We start from the raw sequence: 22,588 nt of genomic DNA, 5'->3' as shown, positions 1-22,588 counted from the left end.
CCTGTGGGCGCAGTGGATGATGGATGGAGAGCACAGCTTAACGGCAACTGGGAGAATGCGCCACCCAACTTTCCTGGAAGTCATTGGATGGATCAAGAAAACATGGGCTTCAGTGACAAACCATCCTGTTGGGATTCAGAAAGGCTGGAATAATTGGAACTGCAGCTGACGACAAGTCTGACTAACGCGACACAGAAGAGGAAGCGGCGCTTCGTCTACGGAGTGTACGGAATTGTTTAGAAGTGACACCGAGGATGAAGAATTCAATGGATTGATGGTTTGGTTAACTTGTTAGTATGTTCTTTATGCTATGGTTATCTGAATAACTTAATGTTACGTTAACATACTGTAGCGATTCTCTTAGTTAGAGAGCGTGTTGATGTTGTGGGATTTCGGACTGATCGGGAGGTTCGTGAAGGCAGCATGGAGAGAGAGAAAAAGACCGAGAGCTTGCCTGTGTGTGTGTTGCTGTTCCGCTGTTGTAGTTGTGGTTGGCGTGGCTGTGGCCTACAGCAGTCGTTTTTCTGTTAATAAAGACGACCTTTGTTGTGAATATCGCGGACTTTGGAAGTGTGTTTACAACGTTACAATACCGAACACGTGTTCGTTGTGCATCATGTAGCTGAATGTGCTACGTTAGCATAACGTAGGTGTAACCGTGTTCGTCCTGTTCTTTAATCCATTATTATTTTAAATTGCCGTTCAAGATGGAATTTGTGCTCTGAGTCTCGGATTCTATCAACCCCCCCCCCCCAAAAAAGTGCGACTTATAGTCCAGTGCGACCTATATATGTTTTTTTCTTCTTTATTATGCATTTTTTGGCTGGTGCGACCTATACTCCGGAGCGACGTATAGTCCGAAAAATACGGTAATGACTTATAAATGAAAGTGTACCAATGACAGGACCTGCAGATCGGCACCCCACCCCGAACTTATAGGTCACAGTAAGGCGTCAGCACTTTACAGTTAGTAATAAACCTGAGGGAGGCACGGAAAACAGTATCAACCATCCAAAGACACTGAGCAGAGAAAGGTGTCTTGTACATATGTTCTGCGGCCAAATTGTTTTGCTTGTCCTTTCTGCCCAGAAGTCTTTATTTTTTCAGGACTGCTTTTATCTTCCAGAGCTTTTCTTCACTCCCGGAGTTCCCTTTAACTGCCATTTCTTAGTGACAATTCAGACAGAGGAAATTGCATGTTGAAAGCACTCTGGTATCTTTTTTTAGCCTTCCCCTGCTATGTAGGCATCAATTAACTTCATTTCATATCTCCAATCAGTTTTAGAGGAGTCCATATTCGCTGAGGGCTTGTGAGTCAGAGAATTTATTGAGTCTTGGAGTTGCTTAAACTTAATAACAAATCTATTAAGGCCTATTAAATGAATGAGTGAAGGTTGTTAGAAGTAGAAGGATGCCCACACTGCACTTAACAAGTAATATTTGATTAGAAAAAATATAAATTCATGAAGTTAACAGTGCATTAACATTTTAAGAAGGAGTTTTATTTGCTTCATTTAATTAAAAAAAAAAAGCTAACGGCCAACAGAGAAAAATATTAATTCTTTAAATTAGTCTTTTAGCTGTGATTTATTTTTTTTAAAGGAAGGCTGGGATTGCAGAATCCAGGAAAATAATGATCATCCTGAAGTATATTTTTGAATGAACTCCAGAAAATGTCAGGAGAATCAGGTTGGGACCAAACCAGCCTGTCAGACATTCGCAGCACATATGCAAATACTACTGTAGAGCTCTAGAGCCATGTTTCTGTTGAATACACTAGCATACAGTGAAAGCAACAAAGGATGAAAGCATTTTCTCTGAAATTTAGAAATAATTTAGGCATAAACAAGCAAGTAGTATTTTAAGAGTGATGTGTGATGGAGCCTTTCCTGTCAAGCAGCAGCAAATGATGAATCAGGAATTTGTGTTGTGAAATTTGTTGTTGACTAGTGTTACACGATCATCTGTAAGCTGTTTCAGCCGGCCTAAACAGGGCAGCTCTCAGGGAGCTCGTCCGCCTCTGATGCCTGTGCAGTGAAAAGCACGACTCCTTTCTCTTTCTTTTATCTCTCCAACATAAACAGAGTGAGGATAAATGTGAAAGCAGTGAGAGTGAATTATTCTTTAAGCTCTGCACCCCATCCTGCAGTTGTGACTCGTGTTAGTAAAACTGCTTTCTTGTTGCTTTTACAGCTCCATCCTTCCCTGACAAGATGTCCCCTGTTAAAGCTCTCACCATGAAGGACTATGAGAACGTGAGTGATTTCTGACAACTTTCTGTTCTCTATATTGCATATAGGTTGTCTAGCGGTACTGTCTTCTTACAGTAATTTGTGTATTTACAGCTTTTTACTAATACTTTCAAACACTAAGCTTTCTGTATGAGGCAGTCAACTTTACCCCTACACAACAAACGGGGTAATAACCTGATCCTCTGTCTGCCGAAAACTTAACCATGTTGACCATTTAAGGAAATTTAATGATGAGGTTTGTGTGTAGGAGGAGGAGAAGGAGGACTGAGGTGGGCTGAAGTCAATATTTCAGCATTTGATTGGAATGCTTGCTTGAAAATCTTGGGCTCGTGCTGCCTGGCTGGCTGCATGATTAGAGGTTTACAAAGGGGTTCAGACTTCTGACTCCTCCCTTGGACTGTCCACCCAACCCCCATTACCAGATGTATGCTGCTCTGAGCCCGGAGCACAATGATGCACAGTCTACTTCACACACATAAGCATTTTAAAAATAACTATGCACATGGCCCCTTTTCACCGTGTAAACAGCTTTTATCCATCAGTATAGGGCTCATATTTTTTCTTTGGCTCTAATTATTTTTTTCTTTTCATTTAAACTAAATCAAGGAATTGCATCCATTTAAATTGGAGCCAGATGAAGAATAAAATATTTTAATGGAACTTTTTATTGCAAATGTTATTTGTCCAATTGACTAACTGTATATAAATATTTTTTACATTGATCCCCAGCAAATCACAGCTCTGAAGAAAGAGAATTTTAACCTGAAGCTGCGCATTTACTTCATGGAGGAGCGCATGCAGCAGAAATGTGATGACTCCACTGAGGACATATTCAGAACGGTGTTGTATTTATCTGAGTATTACAAAATGCACATTACTCTGAATGTGTTACATATATCTGACACCACTCCCTGCAAAGTTTTGACTAAGTGACTAAGTGTTTCCCCACAAGTACTAAATGAGATCACAACATGAGCAACAGCAGCTGGATTTTATTCAACCAGCATCCCACATCTCTGATCTTAGAGCAGCAGTCTTGACTTTTTTTTTTTATTGTGGCAGCTTTGTTTGAGTGAGCACTTGAGCCCAAAGTGTCATTTAAGAATGTCATCTTAATATAGACACTTGAAGAGAGAGCTTCCCATCCCTGTTTTTGTGTTTGAGATGGCTCCAGATGTGAGGTTTTTACTGAAATGTTGTCTTTTTGTAGAATATTGAGCTGAAGGTGGAGTTGGAGTCCATGAAGAGAGAGCTGGCAGAGAAACAGGAGTTACTCGTGTCTGCATCGTATGTGTCATTCTCTTATTCAGTTTTTAATAAAGTCACATATCAGACTGTTCAGACATACACAAAAGGCAGCAAGGGCTAATCTGAGCCCAGCGTTTAAAAATATGCAGGCAGACAAACAAAATTTTGCCTGTGATTGTTTTTCAGTAAAGCGCTGGAGAGTCTGGCTGGTCGAGAATCAGGAGAACCCCAGCGTGTGAAAGAGCAAGCTCAGAGGGAGATGGATGCACTCAGAGATGCATTTAACAAGAGGATAGCTGACCTAGAGCATGTGAGTGACATTATAACGCTAATTTTCAAATACTTATTTGCCGCAGGTAATAAATTGCTTTACTATACTCCCTGGGAGCAATCATTTTCATCCCTAATAATATGCTGTATCTTGTTCTCAAAAATCCTGATATTGCTGTTTACTGTGCATATGTTGTTTGGTTGAACGCTCATATTAACCAAATTGTGTCCACATGTATTGTTAGTTTCATTTGCTTCACTTTGATTTTTTTATTTATTTTTTGGTGTTTTTTGCATCATGTCAGTGTTTACGTACAGCAGAGGAAGAGGTTGAAAAGATGGCAGCCATCGCTGAGCAGGAGAAACTTAAGAATATAAACATGGAGAAGCAGATCCAAGCCCTGGGTCCACCTAGCACCTTAACCACTGTTCCGGTCCCCAGTCCCATCCAAGATCTGCAGCAGGCTCTGCAGGAGAAAGACAAGTAGGGACAAAGAAAATAAATACAGACAGTGTGTATATACAAAAGGTATATTTTTGTAGAAAAAACCCTTCTATATTTTCTACTCATTCCAGTATCATTGAGCAGCTGAAGATCACTTTAAAGAACCAGGAAGCTGTGATCCATCAGAGAAACAATGCAGACCAGCAGACAGATGCTCCATCTGCTGACAGTGTTAAACAGCTATCTGATCTTATAGCTGAGAAGGATCAAGAGCTTAAGGTGTGAATTTTACATGTTCATAAAGATGTGAAATATAAGAGGTTTCTCTCAGTGGTACGTCAGAGTTCAGTTGTTTACAGGTTTTGTTCATCTATTCAGTTTTTGTCACTTCCAGCCTCTTAATAACAGCCTTTTTTTAAAAATGTGTTTCAACTGTTTTCCAGGCACTGAGGGACGAGCTTCACAGAGAGCGAGACAGAACACAGCCGGACCATCAGGTTGGTGCTGTTTTGATACAGTCGCTCTAAAACTGACATGTCATTAAACTTACTACCTTACGACTTAAGAAAAATTAAAAAAATAAAAAAGGTTTTTTTTCCCTTTTGTCCTTAAGTTTCTTTTTCTTTTTTAATTTTTCTTAAGTCGTTTTTGAACTTTTGTTCTTGTTCCTGTGGCCCTGGTGTAATGGTCAACAAATTTGCCTTACTTACTGAAGTCCCGTGGTTTGAAACCTAGCCTCAGGTCACAAGCCAGTGTAGTACAAGTGCTGGTTCTAACCCTGAATAAACGCGAGGGTTGCATCAGGAGGGGCATCTGGTGTAAAAATCTGTGCCAAATCAAAATATATAGATCCATCTGCTGTGGCAACCCTTTGGAAAATAAAGGAGCTGCCAAAAGTATATATATTTTTTCCCTACTTGTTTCTGTCTTGTCAAACCAGAAGATTTTTTTAAAGCAGTAATTTTTTTTTTTTTTGCTTTGTTGGAGCCGGTACGTCACACACTGAAAGTTAATTTATATAACAGTCATTCATTCAAACTCACAGATGCTGTTATATGTATCTGTTTTCATATCTCTTCATTTGTTTATATTTCTCAATTTGTGTTTGACAGATATGTATGCATTTCACTGTTATTTCTGATAATTTCACTAACAAAAATGCAAATTATGCTTGAAGAAATAAACCCTAATTTACAGGCTTGGCTAAAAACAAAAATATATAATGCTGATGAGTTTCCTTTTACTTTAGTTAAAACCTCTTTGGAGCACAGGAAAAAAGCCTGTTTGTGTAGTTTGGTAAAGTGCTGTCTTTAATGTTTTCTAAATGTTAAATATCAAATGTAGTTTATATTTTATCCATTTAGAAATAGTCATTGCATAGAGAGAATGTGTTCCCATGCTGGCTGTTGGTAATAGTACTGCGTTGCTGACGTTTAAAATAGAAAGCTGTTTGCTGGGCAGTGTCCACGGTTCCTCTTTAGACCTTGGCGTAAGACTCGGGTCATAGGGTTAAGGCAAGATTAGTTTGCTGCCTGTAGATGTTCCTCCGAGGGTTGTTATTGGCTTTCTTTCTTTAGTAAGCGGTGTTCATAACAAGAGGTGTTCATGAGATGTGGCTAAACAATTGAATGTGCTGTGTATTGTGATGGATTTTGCAAGGCTGTGTTTACAGAGGTTGCTTGACATTGGCCTCTTCAGGATACAGATGTAGTGAAATATTGCAAAACAGCAGAAAGTCCTCTGTAATCTTAAAGCGGATTCTTCCATGTACTGCCAGGAAGGATCGACTATCAGTGTGATTGGCTGATGCCATCACTACCTGCTTGGCGCCAGGCTTTGTACCTGATGCCTTTCTTTTTAGTGCATTTGGGAGAATGTTTTCTAGAGATGGTCTGGCATGGGCCCTAACACAGATCAGTCCTAGAGGATTTGTTGATTTGATTGCATGCATGAGGGAGAGTGGAATAGAGGCGGGAGCAGGGATTATTGAGGCTTAGGGCTTACAGTGCTTTGCACTCAGTATTTCTCCTCTGTGCTTCGCTTGCTGGTGTATTGAGAGAAAATGATAGATGGCTCTTCTCTGTCTGGCGAGCTGATGGCCATTAAGTCACTAGACAGTTGGTGTGTCAGTGACAGATTTCTTGGACTCGGTTTAAGTGGGTGAGTGTGGAAGATCTAAGGTGCCATGAGGGACCCATGCCGCATATGTGGTGTCCGTTTAGTGGGAAGCCAGTGCCGCTGGATCTTCAGCTCATCGGGAAAGAGGAAGCTACAAGTCATCCTGTCCCATGTGCTGGGTAGGGAGGTGACTCGTGATGGTCGGCGAGAGTTCCTCTGTGGAAAATGTGTGTTCCGGTTGGAGAAGGTTGTGCAATTTGATATAAACATCAGCAAACTGCAGGAGGAACATGGCAGTCAGATCCAGAAGCTGCAAGCTGAGAAGGAACACCTCATGCAGTGCATTGTGCACATCTACAATAAAAACAACCCACAGAGCAGTGAGAGGGAAAATGCAAGCTCCAAGATTCTGCTCAGTTCCTCTGGGGTTGGCTGTCCTGATGATGAGCCTGCAGGTCAGCTGGCTCATGAAGGACTGCAGTTCAGGGAAGGCGGTTACATGGGGAATCGCATGAGAAGGTGTGTGAGTCTGGATAGGATTGTCAGTAAAGGGGCATTCCCTGGGCGCTCAGGTTTAAGGGGCAGCAGGCTGGGATCAGGGGCAGGGCTGGATGGCACTACGAAACATTTTGGGCTCTGGGGCACACGCCACCGTTCTCAGAGCATGTACCTTGACCTGGTTCAACGTAAGGGCACCTTGCCCAGACCTGGATTCAGCAGCCGCTCCACATCGCTGCAGTCACTGAATCGAGACTTTTCCTTGGACACGCCTACAGACCCTCCACTCAAACGAAAACTGAGAGAGGCCAGGGTGTTTTTTGCAGAATATGGTACCACTGATGACTCAGGTGGAAAGGCTCAGGCCAGAGCACTACTCCAAAGATCCTCAAATCAGCCTTCAGTGATCGCTGACCTGATCCAGCTCTTGCGCTGCATCTCAAAGCAGCAGGTGTCTGCCCCGGCAGGAAGTCACATCCCTGTTCTGAAGAGGTTAAATGCTGGCTCTGTCAGCACCCGAGCCAAGCGCAGATATAGAGAGGCAGAACTGAAGTCTCTGCATGACCTTTCAGAGGAATTTGATGATGAATACACTCCTGTCAGAGTGAAGGTAGTTCCTTTCAGTAATCCCACCACTGTAGCACTGGTACTGACCTGTGCCAGGTAGTTTTGTTGATAGACATACTTCCCTAATTAATTTCTCCTGTTTTGTTGTTTGTGCGTTCCCTGGATTTGCTGAGAAGAAGAGCGACATTAATCAGGTGGAGTCGATCAATAAGCTGCTGACAGAGGAGCTGAACCTGGTTAAAAGCACGAATGAGAATCTGGCAAAAACCCTGGAGGATTCCAACAGTCAGAACAAGGTACATGGAGATAACATGTTTCTCTATTAAATATTTCCAAATTGTATTGGTATATTATTTTGTATGAAATCACTAACTTCTTGATGTAAACAGACCCTGACAGTGAAGTTGGAGGAGAAGGAGAATGAACTAAACTCTGAGAAGAAAAATGCTCTAAAGCGAGATAAAACCATCCAGGGACTCACTCAGGTCCTCAGGGAAAAGGAAAAAGAAGTAAGATGTTTATTAACAGAGTTAATTTAATACTTACATTATTATTGACATTGGATTGCCTCTGTATTATACAAAGCTTCAATCTCACCATATCTGCCTTTGTATTGCACAGATTGCTGAACTGTGTCATGAGATTGAGGATAGAGATGATGCTTTGGCCAAAGCTAGAGAGGCAGCACATAAAGCCCAACTGCAGAAATTCCAGGTATGTTATATACACCTTTCATATAGAACCAAACTGTATAGAGACATTCCTCATCAGAATATGGCTCCTTGTATCATATTTGCCTGTACATTCATATTCTACAGAATGTTAAAAGTAAATTATTTTTTTCTCATTCAGGGAGCAGAGGAACACCAAAACCTATTAATGGAAAAACAAACTGAATTGGCCCAACTCCAGGGGGAACACCACGCCAAAGTGCTTGAAGCCCAAAAACTACAGCGTGCACTGGATAGGAAGGAGCAAGAGCTGGCTGACTTGCAGCAGGCAAAGGATCAGCTTGAGGTGGAACTGGAGGACCTGCAACAACAGAAGAAGAAAGGAGACAAAGCGCTGAATGTAAGATAACAGCAGGACAGGGGCTGTCTAGTGAATATATTCAAAGAAGTTTTATTACAATATCCACAGCAAAACCTTTGGGCATTTTAAATCCTCTCTTAACCTTTTTAAAAAAAAATTTTTTTATCTGTCTCTGTTTAAATATTGGTTTTGGTGTGACATTATTATCATTCCCTCCACCAGGATCTCAACAATCAGCTCAAAAAGCTGAGTGGGGAAATTGGGGAAAGAGAGAGTGCCCTGGAGCAGCAGTACCAGGAGCTGCTGGACCAAACCAAAAGAAAGCTGCAGGCTCATGAGGTCACCATCCAGCGACTCACATCCACTGTGGCTGATAAAGAGCAGCAGCTACAGGTGACACATCAGCACTCAGCATATGCAGTCAGACTTTAAACCAAATGATTAAAAAAGCGAGTTCCTCCCTTTGGAACTGTTGGGTATCACTACATTTATCGCCACTCAGAGAGTGGGTTCTAAAAAAGCAGATGCCAGAGTGCAGTCTGGATCTTGCATATTGTGCCCCTAAAAAAAGCAAAGAAGAAATAAAAAAAGGCAAAATATTTTATGTATGTTACTTATTTAATATAGGTGCAAAAGTTTGTTTTACTGCTCTCCTCTGCTCTCTATTTCACTGAATGTGTCTCCTCTGCTTCACAGAGCCACACACACATGGTATAACATAGAGCAGAGGAGAGCTGCAAAACAGTAAAAGCTTGCAGTTGGCTTATAGGCATGCCATGAAAACAAGCAGGGCCATGTGGAATTTGGTGCTCCAGTATAAAAGTCAGCTGTTTTAAGTGTGGTGTATTTAGTAAAAATGTTTTATGTGTTTATCAGGAGTACATAAACATGGTTAGAGACTTTGAGCGGAGCAAAAGTCCAGGAGGGAACGACAGTATTCTTTCCAAACTGCGTCAAAGGTTGAAAGAAAAGGAGAAGGCTCTGGAAGTGGGTATTCCTTCAGTGCAATCTTTGAACCAAGGTGACTGTGACTGGTTTCTGATATATTTGTTTGTTCTCTTACAGCAAGCACTAGATGAGAAATTTGCTGCTATTGAAGAAAAAGACAATGAGATTCACCACCTGCAGCTGTCACTAAGAGAAAAGGAAAGAGACCTAGAAAGACTCAATAACTTGCTCTCTCATAATGAAGAGACCATCAATGTAAGTATCAGAAACTGTGATCTTTTCCATTAGTTGATAATCCAAGCAGCTGTGGGTCTGGACTTCTCTTTTATGCATATGCCTGTCTACTTGTCTCTTTCCAGAATTTTGATGGTCTGATTAAGGAGAAAGATGCAGAGCTGCAGCATCTTGCAAGCACCCTAAAGAACTTACAAAGAGCCAAGCAAGATGTGGAAGATAACCTGAACAGATCACTGAGGGAGAAGGACTCTATCATCAGCCAGCTGCAGCTCTCCCTGGAGGGCAAAACAAAGGATATGGAGGTTGGTTGACTAATAGTCACCCTCACACACCCTCTACTCTCCATTTAGCATGTTCCTCCTAATTTTCACCATTCTTATGCCATTTATGCTTCAATGCTGCTTTTTTTTCCTCTTTAACTTTGGGAACCTTTGTTTGTAGCAAATGGCTGAATCATTGCTGAACCAGTCACAGAGCCATGCACGTGATCTGGCTGAACAGATGGGCCAAAGGCTAAAGGTCACAGAAGCCATGTTGGCTGAGGCTGTGAAGGCCAGGGAAAGACTGGTTGCTGACAATGAGAGTGCTGTAGAAGGGCTGTTGGCTACAATTACCAGCAAAGACCAACTTCTCAAGGTCAGCATTTAATTATGACAACAGAGAAACTTTGTAGCAACACAGAGCAAGACAGAATGTAGGCAAATGTCACTAACACCTATTACTTTGACTCTTTGTCATCCCCAGGAGTCTGCTGAGCACTACAACCGCATGTTGTCTGAGCGCACTCAGGAGATTCAGGAGCTAAAGAAACAGCTCTCTGACAGGCAACAGGAGCTTGCCACTGCTGAGAAGCAAAGCTCCTCAACAGCCCAGGAGAGTTATTTAGAGACCGCACAGCTCAAAGCACTCCTTGCTGAAAAAGACAGCCTCATTAACGTAAGATCCTGTGGGATACAACACATCTATTCAGCTGTGAAATGTTGTTTTAAAAAGCAGAGGAAGTCAAAACTCACAGAGAATAACACTGTCCTCAAATTCTATGCTCTATCTTGAAAACGTTTAAGATATATGTGCTAACTTGACATCTTTATAATTGGCAGAAGCTTCTCCAGCGTGGTCAGGAGAGAGACCAATTTCTGGCAGAGATGAGGCAGAAAGCAGAGCCAGATCAAGTGTTGGAGCTCAGACAAACTATTCAGATCATGCGAGAGAAGTTGGACGAGAGGGAAGGTAAGGGATTTAGACCTGTAAAAACCCCCAGACTGGATATTTAAAGACAGACCTCATGTAGGTGCTACATTTGATTCTGTTTTGTCTGTGTTGAAGCTGAGCTGTCCAGGAGGAACAGCGAGGATAACCAGGAGAACAATCCACTCTCCAAGAAAACTGTGGTGCTCCTGAAGAAGGAGTTGGCACAGAAAACAGAAGCACTGAACAAAGCACTGAAAAAGGAAAATGAACTGAAGGTCAGAGAGTTAGAAACATTTTATTAATCCATAATCAGGATAGGATTCTTAAAAGCATTAATTGTAATGCTCTACATCCTATTTTCTAGATTTCACTGGCTGAGCTTCAGGCAACACTGTCTGAGCTGGAGGGTCACAGTGAAGGTCAGGCCGCTAATATTGAGTCCCTGACTGCAACTCTAAAGACCAAGGATGAGATTATCAGTGTAAGGATCCTACACAGCATTAAGGTTGTGTCACCAAATAAAGGAGCTTTTCTTGTGATGTTTAATTTTTGACTTTGAGCAGGTTCTCCAGCAGCGCCTCGGTCAGAGAGGTGACACTCGGTCTGATCACACCCAGGATGATGTCATTGTCTCTGGAATGGAAAGCTCCCTACCTGTGCTTCCTCAGAGAGAGAGTACCATGATAGGTGGAGACAGCCAGCAGAAAGTAAAAATTGCTTTCTTTTTTCCTTTTTAAAACAAAACATTATTGTCAGTCTTTTAAGATAGCTTCTGTTCGGTCCTCAGACCTTGCCCAACCTCACGGCTTTGCAAGAGGAGCACGATGCTCTGAACAGAGCCCTGAGAGCTGAACAACAGCTCTACTCCAGCCTGGTCAAGACTGTGAAGGAGCAGGACAGGTAGTGATATGCAAAAGTTTCTTTATGCAAAAAAAGGTGGAAAAAAATGCTTTGAGCTAATAGACTTATCTGATTATTTGCAGTACCCAGCGTCTCCATGCTCTGCAGTTGGAGCTGACAGCAGTGCAGCTTCTCCGGCAGCAGCTAGAAGAGCGCATCAAAACAAATGAGGACTTAAGGGATGACTTGGAGAGAGAGATACACAGAGCCAAACTCAGAGAAGGTGCAGTGCAAACACACTTGGTTGTAGATGAGGATGGTGACTGAATGAGGGAAAAGAAATAAAGAAATTGGGGGGGTGGGGGGGGTGTAAGAGGTAGAAAAGATCACTCATTAGAAAAGGGAACACAGACACACTGGTCATCTTTGTGTAGTATTTTTACTCCAAGAGTACCTCCTGCTGAAAAGTTCATGTCCCCTTTTTGTTTGTGTTGTCATTCAGCATGCACACCTGCTCCTTTTCATCTTTGTGTACTTTCTGTCCACTGCTCTTTACATCATCACCCACTTATCTGCATGTTTTTGTCTATAATGCAGTTGCTCCTCATTTCACTGTCACTCAGTAAATGTATTGATTTCACACCTGTCTGCACTGTCTTTCCTTCATAAAAAATAAATAAAGGTCTGTCTTCTCTGTCTCTCACTTTTAATATGCTTGTTTGTTTTGTTTTGTCCCTTTGAAACATTTGGTTGTTTTTTGATGGCATCACTTTTCTAACACTCCTCTGGTTATTAATCCAACCATCTGTCACCTGAATTAGACTTAAATGCATGGTTATGTCATTATGTAATAACTTTAATGAAGGATACTGATGTGCAGAGTGCCCCATTAAAAGTGCAGTTTTCCAGAAATAGACCCTAATCCAAAAAGTCTTAAATTTATTATCCTCTGACGTCATAGATTTAATGTAACTCAGTGCAGTTTGTCCTTCAGATTCGTTGTGACATTAACACATGGCCTTAAAACAGATTAAAAGTGTCACTCTGCACTGAAGTCTTAGCTAAATAACTCGAGTGTCTGTCCACTTGACGTGTGCACTCATGCGACCACACACGTGCTCCTCCCTGCACCCCTGCCTGCAGAGAGCCAGGTGTAAAAATAGGTCAGCTGTAAGTAACAGGGCCATGGCTCACATTCTCACCGACTTGCAAGATAGATGTAGCAGGATAATTACAACTGATTACATTTCCACACTTTGTGCTTTGGTTATATAACTCTTAGAATTTGTGTGGAATGTGTGCACATACGACGTGCTGACAAACTTATGAAAAAGCACAATAATAATGAGCATATTTGTGTAATGGTGTATATCTGCGGTGCTGCTTTTTAGCTTCTCTACATATCTTTGCAAATCTGATTCAGATTTATTAGCAAGCAAGATACATTAACCGCATAATCTAAATTCACTGAGTTTTGTTTTTCTGTTTTAAATTTTTCATTCATGAGGTTTCATTTTTTTAATTCACTTTGCCCAATATTTTAATTATAGAACATTCGATTTTACACATGAAAAATATGAGACTAAAGAGTATAATTAGTGTCCACATTTTTGTCCAAATGTAGATGTGCCGTTATGCAAAACCTCAGCTTCATGGCTGGTCTGTGTTTGTTTTTAAAGTTGTAAAGGAGCTGAAGTATACACCCTCTTAATGACAGGTTTGACACATGCACATGAAGTCCTCATGATGCAGCATGGGAACTGCTGTCAAATGAGAAAGGAATGTCCCATCGGGCGTGGCTGTTTGTAACCTTGTGCGTATCTGTTCAGGTATGGACCTGATTGATCCCAAAGAACTAGAGAGCATGAGACATCAGCTTGAAGATGCCCAGCGCTGGAATGCATCTCTGCAGGCTCGCTTAGGAGCAATTCAGAACCGTGGAGGAGGGGTTGGTGGAGCCAATGATGGAGGTAAAACAAGAAAAAAACACCAGATGTCATATTCCACTGTATATACAGACAACATTAAAAGTTTATTTTAATGTTTTTCAGGCGATTCTTTGAGTTTCATTGGAGATCAGACATCCTACATGAGTATCTGTGTGGGAGAGGGACTGGATGACAGCTTGTCTCAACTCTCTGCTCAGGAGCTCAGACAGAAGGTGTTTCTTTATGTCTCGCGCTTATATAGTCATGTTGAAGTTAATTGATGTGCTAGATGTGTCATTGTACTTGCTGTAAAGCTTTAAAATATATAAAAATGATTTCTTTCTGTGGTAAGGTGCTTGAGCTGCAAGACAATGTCAGCAGGCTGCAGACGTTAAACAATGAACTGCAGAGCCAGCTGTCACTAAAGGAGAAGTCAGAGCGTGATGCTGATGACAAAGAGGACAAAGATCACGAGAAACAGCTGCAAAGAGATGAGGTTGTACATAAAGTTATGGCGTCAAAGTTTTTTTTTCTCCTAAATCTTGCAAGCGAGGACATTTCTTGTCATTTATTAGAAATATTTCTTCTGGAGTATGTCCACATTTAGAAAATACTTGACAAATCATGAATCATTGTCTAACATCCTTCCTGTGTTAGCTCCTTTCTAACCTTAGAAATTACAACCTAACCTCTGATCTGTGTAGCCTTTTGCTAATTTCTCTTCCGTGTGTAGTACTAAATGTCTTAATTCTTTAACAAGTGTGTTTCTTGTCTGTAGTAGAAAGTACCCTCTTTCTCTTTCCTAATCAGTCCCTGTTTTATCTTTATCTCTGTGTCCCATAAAATGGTCTCTCTTCGCCATGCCACATTAGACACATCATGCCATTCTGCTGTTGCTGTGCAGTGTTTTATGGATTCTGTTCCCACATTGAGTTTTCTTTTACCGAGCCATGTGTGTCATACTCGCCTCCCATCCCATTACTCTAGCAGCTCGAGAAGACACAGGAGAAGCAGCCACTGGCTCACAGTAACAGGACACATCTCCCTGGTCAGGACAAAGAAAGCCAGACATGCAGTAAACTAGGACAGGTATGAAGTAGATGATCATTTAACAAATGAGGACTTTTTGAAGAGTTTTTGAATACTTCTTTCTGAATAATCTCTCTTTTAGATGTTGACAGAAAAGCTGTTGGATGATGAGATCATGGACAGTGGCCTCAGCCAGAGTAGAGAGCATACTCAGTCTAGCAGTGACATCTTGGACACCGGAGAGGAAGATTCTAGGGGGATGAATGTTGATTTAATGGCACTTAAATCCCTATTAACTGATTGTGGGTCAACATCTGTCTCACACCTTAGGTAGGTCTGTCCTTCAGAGCCTACGCTTTATTTTCCCCTTTACTTGGTAGTCAAAAGCCTGAACTGTACTCTAATCAAATACTTCTCGTTACAGAGTGGAAATGCTTCAACTTAGATCGGAAAATGATGAGTTGCGGGGTCTCCTGAAGGAACAGAAATCAACTGAGTATAAAGAGAAAGAGAGCACTGATGCCTCAGGAAACAGCAGTGAAGGACAGGCTGAGTTGAGAAAGGGTTTGAAAGTGCTGCGCACAGGAGATGCAAAGGTCATGAAACTGTCAAAGAAGAGGGGAGGGAAGAAGTGGACTGAGGTGTCAGATGCAGAGACCCCTGTTACCAATGTCAGCACTGCAGATGATGATGAGAGTCCAAGAACTGATCGCCAGCCACACAGCAAGAGTGCAAAACAGCATTTCACACGATATGGGGTAAGTTTTGTACTCCAAAAGAAATAAAAAGACAAGTCACTCTTTCCTGCATGGCATCTTTCAGGAGTTTTAATATCTGTTGTTTGTCTTTGTTTAAATTGAAGTCTCGTGTCAGATCTCGCCTTCCTGTGCCTGTGAGGCTGAGAGTGGAGCCAAGCAGCAAAGAGCCTGTAAGCTCTGAGCAGCTCAAAACTGATGCACTTCACCACCTTAATTCGGATGATGTCTACTGGTCTGACCAGCATGTGCATACAGACTCTGACTCTCCCTCATCACTCCAGCACAGCACTTCCCCTTCCGCCACCCTTAGATACCCTAATCGTAGCTGTAGTCCAGTGGGGTCTGACAAGGCCTCTGAAGCCAGAACATCACTGGATCACACCCAAGCTGATTCTGCGCTGTATACTCAGCTGGAGCTTCTCCACCAGGAGTGTCAGGAGAAAGAGGCCCTGATCAACAAACTGAGCGAGCAGCTTGCTGATTGGGAAGAGCTCCATGCTCAGCTCCAGGAAAAAGACAGACTTAACTGCCAGTATGTAGAGGCTTTACAGGCAGCTGAATCCACCATCGCTTACCTGACTGCCTGCAGCCTGGACAGCCAGGGTGGATTTGGTTCGCACACAAGTTCTGGTTCTGTGGGTTCTGACATATCTCTCCATAGTAGATGCATGGAGCTGCAGAAAGCCCTACAACAGAAAGAGGAGCTCAACAGCCAACTTATCGAGCTTCTGAAGATGGCAGAAAAAGCCATCAGCTCTGCAGAAAGCCAAGAAAAGAATCCAGAAATCAGTGATCTTTGCAGAAGGATCGAGGGAGCTTTGCAGCAGCTGCATACATCATCAAAGGAAGAGAGCACCAGAGGAGTGTTTCAAGGTACTGAGGATTCTCTGCAAGAGCTGCAGCGACATGCAGACTCTTTGCAGGAGGCGCTTTGGGAGCAGAATAGGCTCAATGCAGAGCTGCAAGAAAAATTGAGAGCTGCAAATGCTGCAGCACAACATGGATACAGCAGTGACAGAGCAGCAGCTGGTGAGTCATTTAAAGAAAATGAGTCAAAGGAACACCATGGTTCAGTGAGAGGTCCTGGTAATACTAGTGTAAATCAAGAGGTCATTGAAGTTCTAAGGAACTGCTTTAGTGCAGCAGAGTCTGCTGTCGCCTCTTTAGCAGCACACTGCACAAATTCTGGCTCCCTAACTGCTGGCAGATCACAGATCAGCCCTGACTTGCAGATGAATTTAGACAAACTTCAGAGAGCCCTTCAAGAGAAGGAGCAACTTGGTGAACCTACCCCACCAACCACCAAACCCAGCAACAATCTGTCTACTGCTTCAACTGGAACAAAGGGACAAGAGCTTCATCGGCATCTCTGTCTCCTCTGTGAGGTCTTTAACAATTGCTCTCAGAAGATATCTGAAATCCAGGCTTCCCTGCAAGAAGAGAGGGGACACAGAATGGAGAGGGAGGCCCACAGGGCAGTGCAGGATGGCAAAGGGTTACCACCAAGTGTTCAGGTCGAACTGGAGACGCTGCACAAGGCACTGAGGGAGAAGAAGAAGGCATGTAAAAGCCTGGAGGAGAAACTGGCCACTGCTCTTACCAATACATCCTCTCCTGAAGTAGCAAAGAAAGGTAACATGCTGAGCAGCTTTCTTCTGTGTGTTCTTCTGTGCAGTGATTCAAATGATTTTGTGAAATTGCAAAAGAATATTCTGTATTACAGTTTAAATCCTAGTTTAGTCAGGAACAACATAAATTGAGAGAGAGACATTTTTGCACTTTTTGATTATTTTTTTTTTTTCCCCCTAACCAAACATATATTGCTTTCAATGCCAGCTCCTGAGCAGGATGACAAAGGCGTGCAGGTGGATTTGCAGGACCTGGGTTACGAAACCAGTGGCAAGAGTGAGAACGATAGGGAAGAGAGCAGTAGCACAGGTAGACAGCCTTCAGACAGACTCTGCATGTCTGTCTGCTGAGTGGATACTAATCTCAAGTGTGGATAGATTCTCTTACTGTAGTTTGTATGCATGAGGAGTAAACAAAGTCACACTGTCTGACTTTGAGAAATATTTTCTGTCTGGGTCTCCATAACCACACAGTCTATTTTCTGGTCTCTTCCCAAATTTGAATGGGCTGTCCTTATTCTGCATGTTTTCACTCTGAGGTTTGGGAATGTCTTTTGAACACTCATTAACCTTTTCCCTCAATTTCTTGTCTTCTTTTAGTTCAGCTGTATCTCAAATGACTTCTTTCTTTGCACGGCTTAAATCACTATTAATTTTCTACAACTTGTACCGAACTTCTCATCAAAGTTGAATATTTCTGTGCTCCCTGTGTTGTCAGATGTAGAGGTTGGGGTAAATCCTAGTTGCAGTGGCTCCAGCCTGTTGAAACATGAACAGGCCAACTTCTCCTCTACAGAAAATTTGGACTCAACCTCCAGCACCCCGTACCCTAGTTCCCCAGCTCTCAGCTCAGCAAAGGTATTCATCTTATTATTTGCTTTTATCGTATCATCTTATTCTCCTTTAGTTTATTCAGTCTGTTGGTGTCATTAAGGAATGGTAGGGGATGTCCCTGCTATGGTTAACTCAGATACAGAGCTGTATCTGAGCAGAGCAGCCCCACCCCCCTGCTGTTCGTTTGATTCCATTTAGCAATAGTTTTCTCTTTTAAAAATAGTTTTCTGAGCCTTGTTTCATCTGTATTATTTTTAGATGAGTCTGAAAGGTTTGCAGGTCTATAGTGAGTACGGTGTTTCTGAGGACCCTCTCCAGCTTCAGGGACAAGTCAGAGAGCTCAAGGTCCAGCTGGAAAACCAGACCAAACTCATTCTCCAAATGCAAAGCCTTTTGCGGAGGAACTCCCTCTCCAGTGACTTAGTCACCAACAGCTCGGACCCATCTATGATCAGGGATCAGGAGGGTAAAAACAAAGAGGACCGCAGCCAAGATAGCAACTGCAGAAATGGGCAACTAAGCGAGAAGAAGGGAGGGGAGAACCAGACGATGAAGGATAAAAACAGCCGGCTGAATATGGAACTGGAAAGAGAGAGGACACTGAACAGAAGCACCAGCGAACAACTACAGCAGACCCGCAGCCGCTCTACATCACCTGCCAGGTTAACCATCTTTCCAAGTGTTTTATCTGTAGTATCCTGTGTTTACTCAGAGTAAAAGCATTTTTTTCTCTTTTGCTCCCACAAATTCCCTCATTGTGTCTTCTTCACAGACTGGACTCCCTTGTGAAGTCGCAGGCCAGGGAGCTGTCGCAACTGAGGCAGCAGATCAAGGAGAGCCGCAGGCTGGGAGTCCTGCACCGTCGGCAGCTGGAAGAGCTGAACCAGGCCTTCAAAGAGCTGCTGCAGGTTGAAAAAGTTGACTGCTACATGGGAGAGGTGGTGAAAGAGCAGCTGGACAAGAGCCTGAGCATTCTGGATCGGCTGGAGGGACGGCTGGACAAAGGTAGCTGCTGCCTTCATCACTACTGTATTAATTGCCCTCCACAAACACCATTTATTACTTTGCATTATTCGATTCATGATAATGTATTGTTTACATGGACAGCTGCTCACACCACTGCTATGAAGGTGTTGTTACACCACAGTACATGGAGGATGTTTATTGGTGCCCTTGTAATGCAATTGTTGTCTCCTCGTGGAGGTAAAGGTGTAGAGTTACAGCAAAGCCATTTTAAGGCATGAAGGGCATAATTTTAATATTTGAGTAAATGAATATATAATGATTGATAAAATGAGTATTTTCTTCATTATTTAAGAGTCACTGTAAAAGCAGCTATTAAGTCATATTAAAAGAGCATGTATTGTTGGGCACAAATGGCTCAGTGCTCTAACAAAGAAAACAGGAGTCACCAGAAAAGAGAAATGAACACAATCGAGCAGTCATGTGTAACTGATCTGTACAGACGGGCCTGTGACAGCATCTTTTTCTATCTTATAGGAGAGACTCATCTGGATAATGAGGATGTGGCAGCTCTTGAACTGTCTGGCAGGTACATTATTTATTTATTTTATTTTTAGTGTATGTAACTGTGGGTAAACATTTATCACTGCCATGTTAGGAGCACCCAGTTTTGAATATAACTGGTATTTGCTTTTGTTTCTTCTTAATAACCTAGACTGTAGTCCCCTTTGAGTCCTTTAAGGTCACGTGCACGACTGTATTTTTGGGGTCATTAGCTGAGCTGTATGAGATGTTTGTTTCATCATGACCCTTTTAAAACTGCCCCCAGCTATTTGCATTATGACCCTGGGCTGTGCATGTCAATTGTTGATTTTGAATAGCGTCCTGCTGTTGACCCATTTTGTTTTTGTGTCAACCAGAAGTAAATTGGGGTTATACTGCCCCTCACTGGGTCAGTGGTATCACTAAGCATTGCCCATACTTTCAGTTTCACAAGATAACATCTTATACTTTGACTTTTTACATTTTTATTGGAAGGAAAAACGTGTTCCAAGAGCAATTAATACAACAATTATAATTGTAGATTCGGGTGTGGTGATATTTTAATATATAGCAATTTCATATAAGGTTTTTTGGACACAATAAAAAGTATTTTATCCTGAGTGGGTAATGCATTTTTTTTTTTTTTTTAACCACACTCTTTTATCAGATGATAAATTAAAGTTGCTCATTGCAATGCACATTAATCCATGTTACTACTGATGTGGGCAGTTTTGGGGAGCTTCAGCAGGCATCACAGTCACTGTTGTCGTGTGAGGAGTGCATGAGAGATCCTCCTGAAAGCTTGTGCAGAATCCAGCAGGAGATAGATTATCTACGTCTTGAGCTAGAGGGTGAGAGAGAGCTGCTGCAGCAGCACGTCAGCCTGCTCGTCCAGCAGAACCTCACCCTGGCTGAATGCACCAGGGAGCAGCTGGACCTGTGAGTGGGTTTGATCCAGACAGCATGACGTTTGCTGTGAACGCCTCTTTAAGATTTTCCAGCTGTGTGTCTTTTGAAAGCCCACTGGTTAGGAACATATTTTTCTTTACTTTTTGGGGTTGCTGTTCCTTTTCTCTCCAAGCACTCATACTGAGGCCTCCCAGCTGGTTTTTAACATGCTTCATTCCATCTCCTTCCAGGTTGGCTAAAGAGCTGCAGGAGAAGAACCGTCTGATCCAGAGCCTGCAGAGCCAGATCAGAGGTCAGAGTCTCAGCAGCCACCACAGCTCTCACTCTGATCTGTCCCACTCAGACAGGACCTCTTCCTCCTGCCACAGCAGCCCAACCACACAAGGTGGCAGTCGAACCCACAGTAAGCATTTCTGGATCTAATGTCTCAGAAGCTTTCTTGTGAATGGGTGTGCAAGCCAAGCTCAGTTAGATGATGGCACCCAGACGGGTATATTTTGTGCCAGACTAGGATTAACTCAGTTTGCTTCATTAAAAATACATATTTTCTCCACTTCTTAGCCAGTGAAATGTCATTGAGATCAAACGAGTTCTCTTCTACGTGCACAGCCAGTCTAGTCGCTGCCTCTAATAGCACTTACTGTCCACTCAGATCCTTTCTGTTGCAGTGAGGCGTTCTGCAGGACAAAGCCAAGGCAGAGCAGGTGTCCAGTTTCAATCCGCCTCCACTTAAAGTTGCATTATTCAGTGGCACATATCCGTTTCAATCTTCAGAAGTTTTGAGACAGTGAAGAGACAAGTGATGCATTTGGATATGTGAAAAGTCCTGTAGAAGGATATATAGTTTGGAGATTTTAAGTGTCGGATTACTCGTGTGTTGTTGTCTTCCTGTACATGTTTAGGTCAGCGACTACCCTCCGATTGGACAGGTGCGGCTGTGTCACCTGTAGGAGGGTCTCGGGATGAAGGTGTCTCTGGTCGCAGAGATGCTGCCAGCAGACTGCAGGGCCTGCAGAGGGAGAACGGGTGGCTGCAGGAGCAACTGAGGAGCAGCGAGGAGCTCAACGCCACCCTGCGCAGTGAACTGGACCTGCATCGCTCAATCATGGCCCAGACCACCTCCCAGCATCAGGAGCAGGAGCAAGGATGCGACCAGGAGGGTTCAGGGCCTCAAACAGAAGCACATAAACAAGACAGAGACATGAGCTCACAAACGAATGCTGGAGAACAGCCTCGCACGATGAGTTCAGGTAAATATGAGGCTGATTGATAGGCTGATTAGCATGTCAGTATAGTGACTACAGTTCATTATATAGAGAAATAATGTTATATGAGCTTTGTGGTGATTTGTTGTTTGAAAAATGTTGCACTTTTGTTCAATATAAGGTGAGGATGGTTTTTAGTTTGCTTGTGTTGTGCACTGAGGTCTCATTGCTAATGTTAAAAAAAACCAAAAAATTGAAATGGCCCTTTTAAATTTGCTTTGTGTGTGTTTGTTAGACCTGGTGGCAGAGCATCTACAGGAGATCAGAGCTTTGCGACAACGCCTGGAGGAGAGCATTCGCACCAACGACCGTCTCAGGGAACAGCTGGAGAGGAGACTAGCTGAAGTAGAAAAAGACCCAGGTATACACTTAAAAAAAAAAAAAAAAACCTCTCTGTTTGTATTTTATGTTTATGATCATTTTTTTTCACATATGCATGTGTCTATGACATGTTCAGCAGCCACCAACATCTTCATCCACGGCAAAGAGGAGCAGGGTCAGCTGACTCAGGAGATGCGATTCCTCTGGGGACAAAACCAAGCCCTGAAGGAACAGCTCAGCATGGCTTCCAGAGGTAAAGCACGGCTGTTCTTTTAAACTTCTTTTTACATATAATTAATTTCTTAATGTTTCCAGTCAGTAAGAAAATAGGAGAAAAGAGAGAATTTTCCTAATGCTCATTTCTTGCTTTGCTCCTTGTTGATGTTGACTTTTAGTACTTCATGAATTACACGCATAAATCCTGTCACTCATCTCATGCTTAACACAAAGTTACAAACTTTCTCTCCTTCAGACAAGCAGAAGGAGAACGAGAAGCTCCGGGAGACCCTGGCCAGGCGCACGGCCAAACTGGAGCAGAGCAGGAAGGAGTGTGAAGCTCTAAGGCAGGAAAACAGCCACCTGCAGGAGCGGCTGGAGCACAGCAGCCGGGAAAACTCCCAGCTGCAGGATTCACTGCATCGCAGCAGAGAGGAGCTGCACAGGTACACGCACACCCTCTCATAACATCAGTGCATCAGTACTATGACAAACTGTTGAGGAGCACACGTTTCTACACTACACACTTAATGTCAGTAGGGCACTCC

The 22,588-nt window shown here is 42.7% G+C and overlaps 1 protein-coding gene across 1 annotated transcript in view; it reads left to right on the top strand.

Moving 5' to 3' along the window:
• Window positions 1-22,588, top strand: part of cdk5rap2 (CDK5 regulatory subunit associated protein 2) — a 32,818-nt gene that overhangs the window by 5,750 nt on the left and 4,480 nt on the right. Inside the window, exons 3-42 of the mRNA XM_030743070.1 lie at window positions 2,194-2,255; window positions 2,982-3,092; window positions 3,463-3,539; window positions 3,687-3,810; window positions 4,076-4,254; window positions 4,347-4,494; window positions 4,659-4,712; window positions 7,575-7,694; window positions 7,788-7,907; window positions 8,020-8,112; window positions 8,251-8,469; window positions 8,653-8,823; window positions 9,307-9,417; window positions 9,496-9,633; window positions 9,738-9,917; window positions 10,057-10,251; window positions 10,360-10,551; window positions 10,716-10,845; window positions 10,942-11,081; window positions 11,171-11,287; window positions 11,370-11,513; window positions 11,594-11,706; window positions 11,790-11,929; window positions 13,476-13,616; window positions 13,698-13,807; window positions 13,927-14,070; window positions 14,562-14,663; window positions 14,746-14,933; window positions 15,028-15,361; window positions 15,466-16,993; window positions 17,198-17,299; window positions 17,708-17,847; window positions 18,082-18,485; window positions 18,596-18,828; window positions 19,324-19,375; window positions 20,469-20,641; window positions 21,141-21,488; window positions 21,739-21,864; window positions 21,961-22,077; window positions 22,297-22,486. Of these exons, the coding sequence (XP_030598930.1) occupies window positions 2,194-2,255; window positions 2,982-3,092; window positions 3,463-3,539; window positions 3,687-3,810; window positions 4,076-4,254; window positions 4,347-4,494; window positions 4,659-4,712; window positions 7,575-7,694; window positions 7,788-7,907; window positions 8,020-8,112; window positions 8,251-8,469; window positions 8,653-8,823; window positions 9,307-9,417; window positions 9,496-9,633; window positions 9,738-9,917; window positions 10,057-10,251; window positions 10,360-10,551; window positions 10,716-10,845; window positions 10,942-11,081; window positions 11,171-11,287; window positions 11,370-11,513; window positions 11,594-11,706; window positions 11,790-11,929; window positions 13,476-13,616; window positions 13,698-13,807; window positions 13,927-14,070; window positions 14,562-14,663; window positions 14,746-14,933; window positions 15,028-15,361; window positions 15,466-16,993; window positions 17,198-17,299; window positions 17,708-17,847; window positions 18,082-18,485; window positions 18,596-18,828; window positions 19,324-19,375; window positions 20,469-20,641; window positions 21,141-21,488; window positions 21,739-21,864; window positions 21,961-22,077; window positions 22,297-22,486 (7,510 nt within the window). The remainder of the gene's footprint in view (window positions 1-2,193; window positions 2,256-2,981; window positions 3,093-3,462; window positions 3,540-3,686; window positions 3,811-4,075; window positions 4,255-4,346; window positions 4,495-4,658; window positions 4,713-7,574; window positions 7,695-7,787; window positions 7,908-8,019; window positions 8,113-8,250; window positions 8,470-8,652; window positions 8,824-9,306; window positions 9,418-9,495; window positions 9,634-9,737; window positions 9,918-10,056; window positions 10,252-10,359; window positions 10,552-10,715; window positions 10,846-10,941; window positions 11,082-11,170; window positions 11,288-11,369; window positions 11,514-11,593; window positions 11,707-11,789; window positions 11,930-13,475; window positions 13,617-13,697; window positions 13,808-13,926; window positions 14,071-14,561; window positions 14,664-14,745; window positions 14,934-15,027; window positions 15,362-15,465; window positions 16,994-17,197; window positions 17,300-17,707; window positions 17,848-18,081; window positions 18,486-18,595; window positions 18,829-19,323; window positions 19,376-20,468; window positions 20,642-21,140; window positions 21,489-21,738; window positions 21,865-21,960; window positions 22,078-22,296; window positions 22,487-22,588) is intronic.

This window comes from Archocentrus centrarchus, chromosome 12, assembly GCF_007364275.1.
Source record: "Archocentrus centrarchus isolate MPI-CPG fArcCen1 chromosome 12, fArcCen1, whole genome shotgun sequence".
NCBI classification, from domain to species: domain Eukaryota; kingdom Metazoa; phylum Chordata; class Actinopteri; order Cichliformes; family Cichlidae; genus Archocentrus; species Archocentrus centrarchus.
The sequence above is the reverse complement of the archived record's forward strand: the minus strand, read 5'-3'. Positions and strand labels throughout refer to the sequence as shown.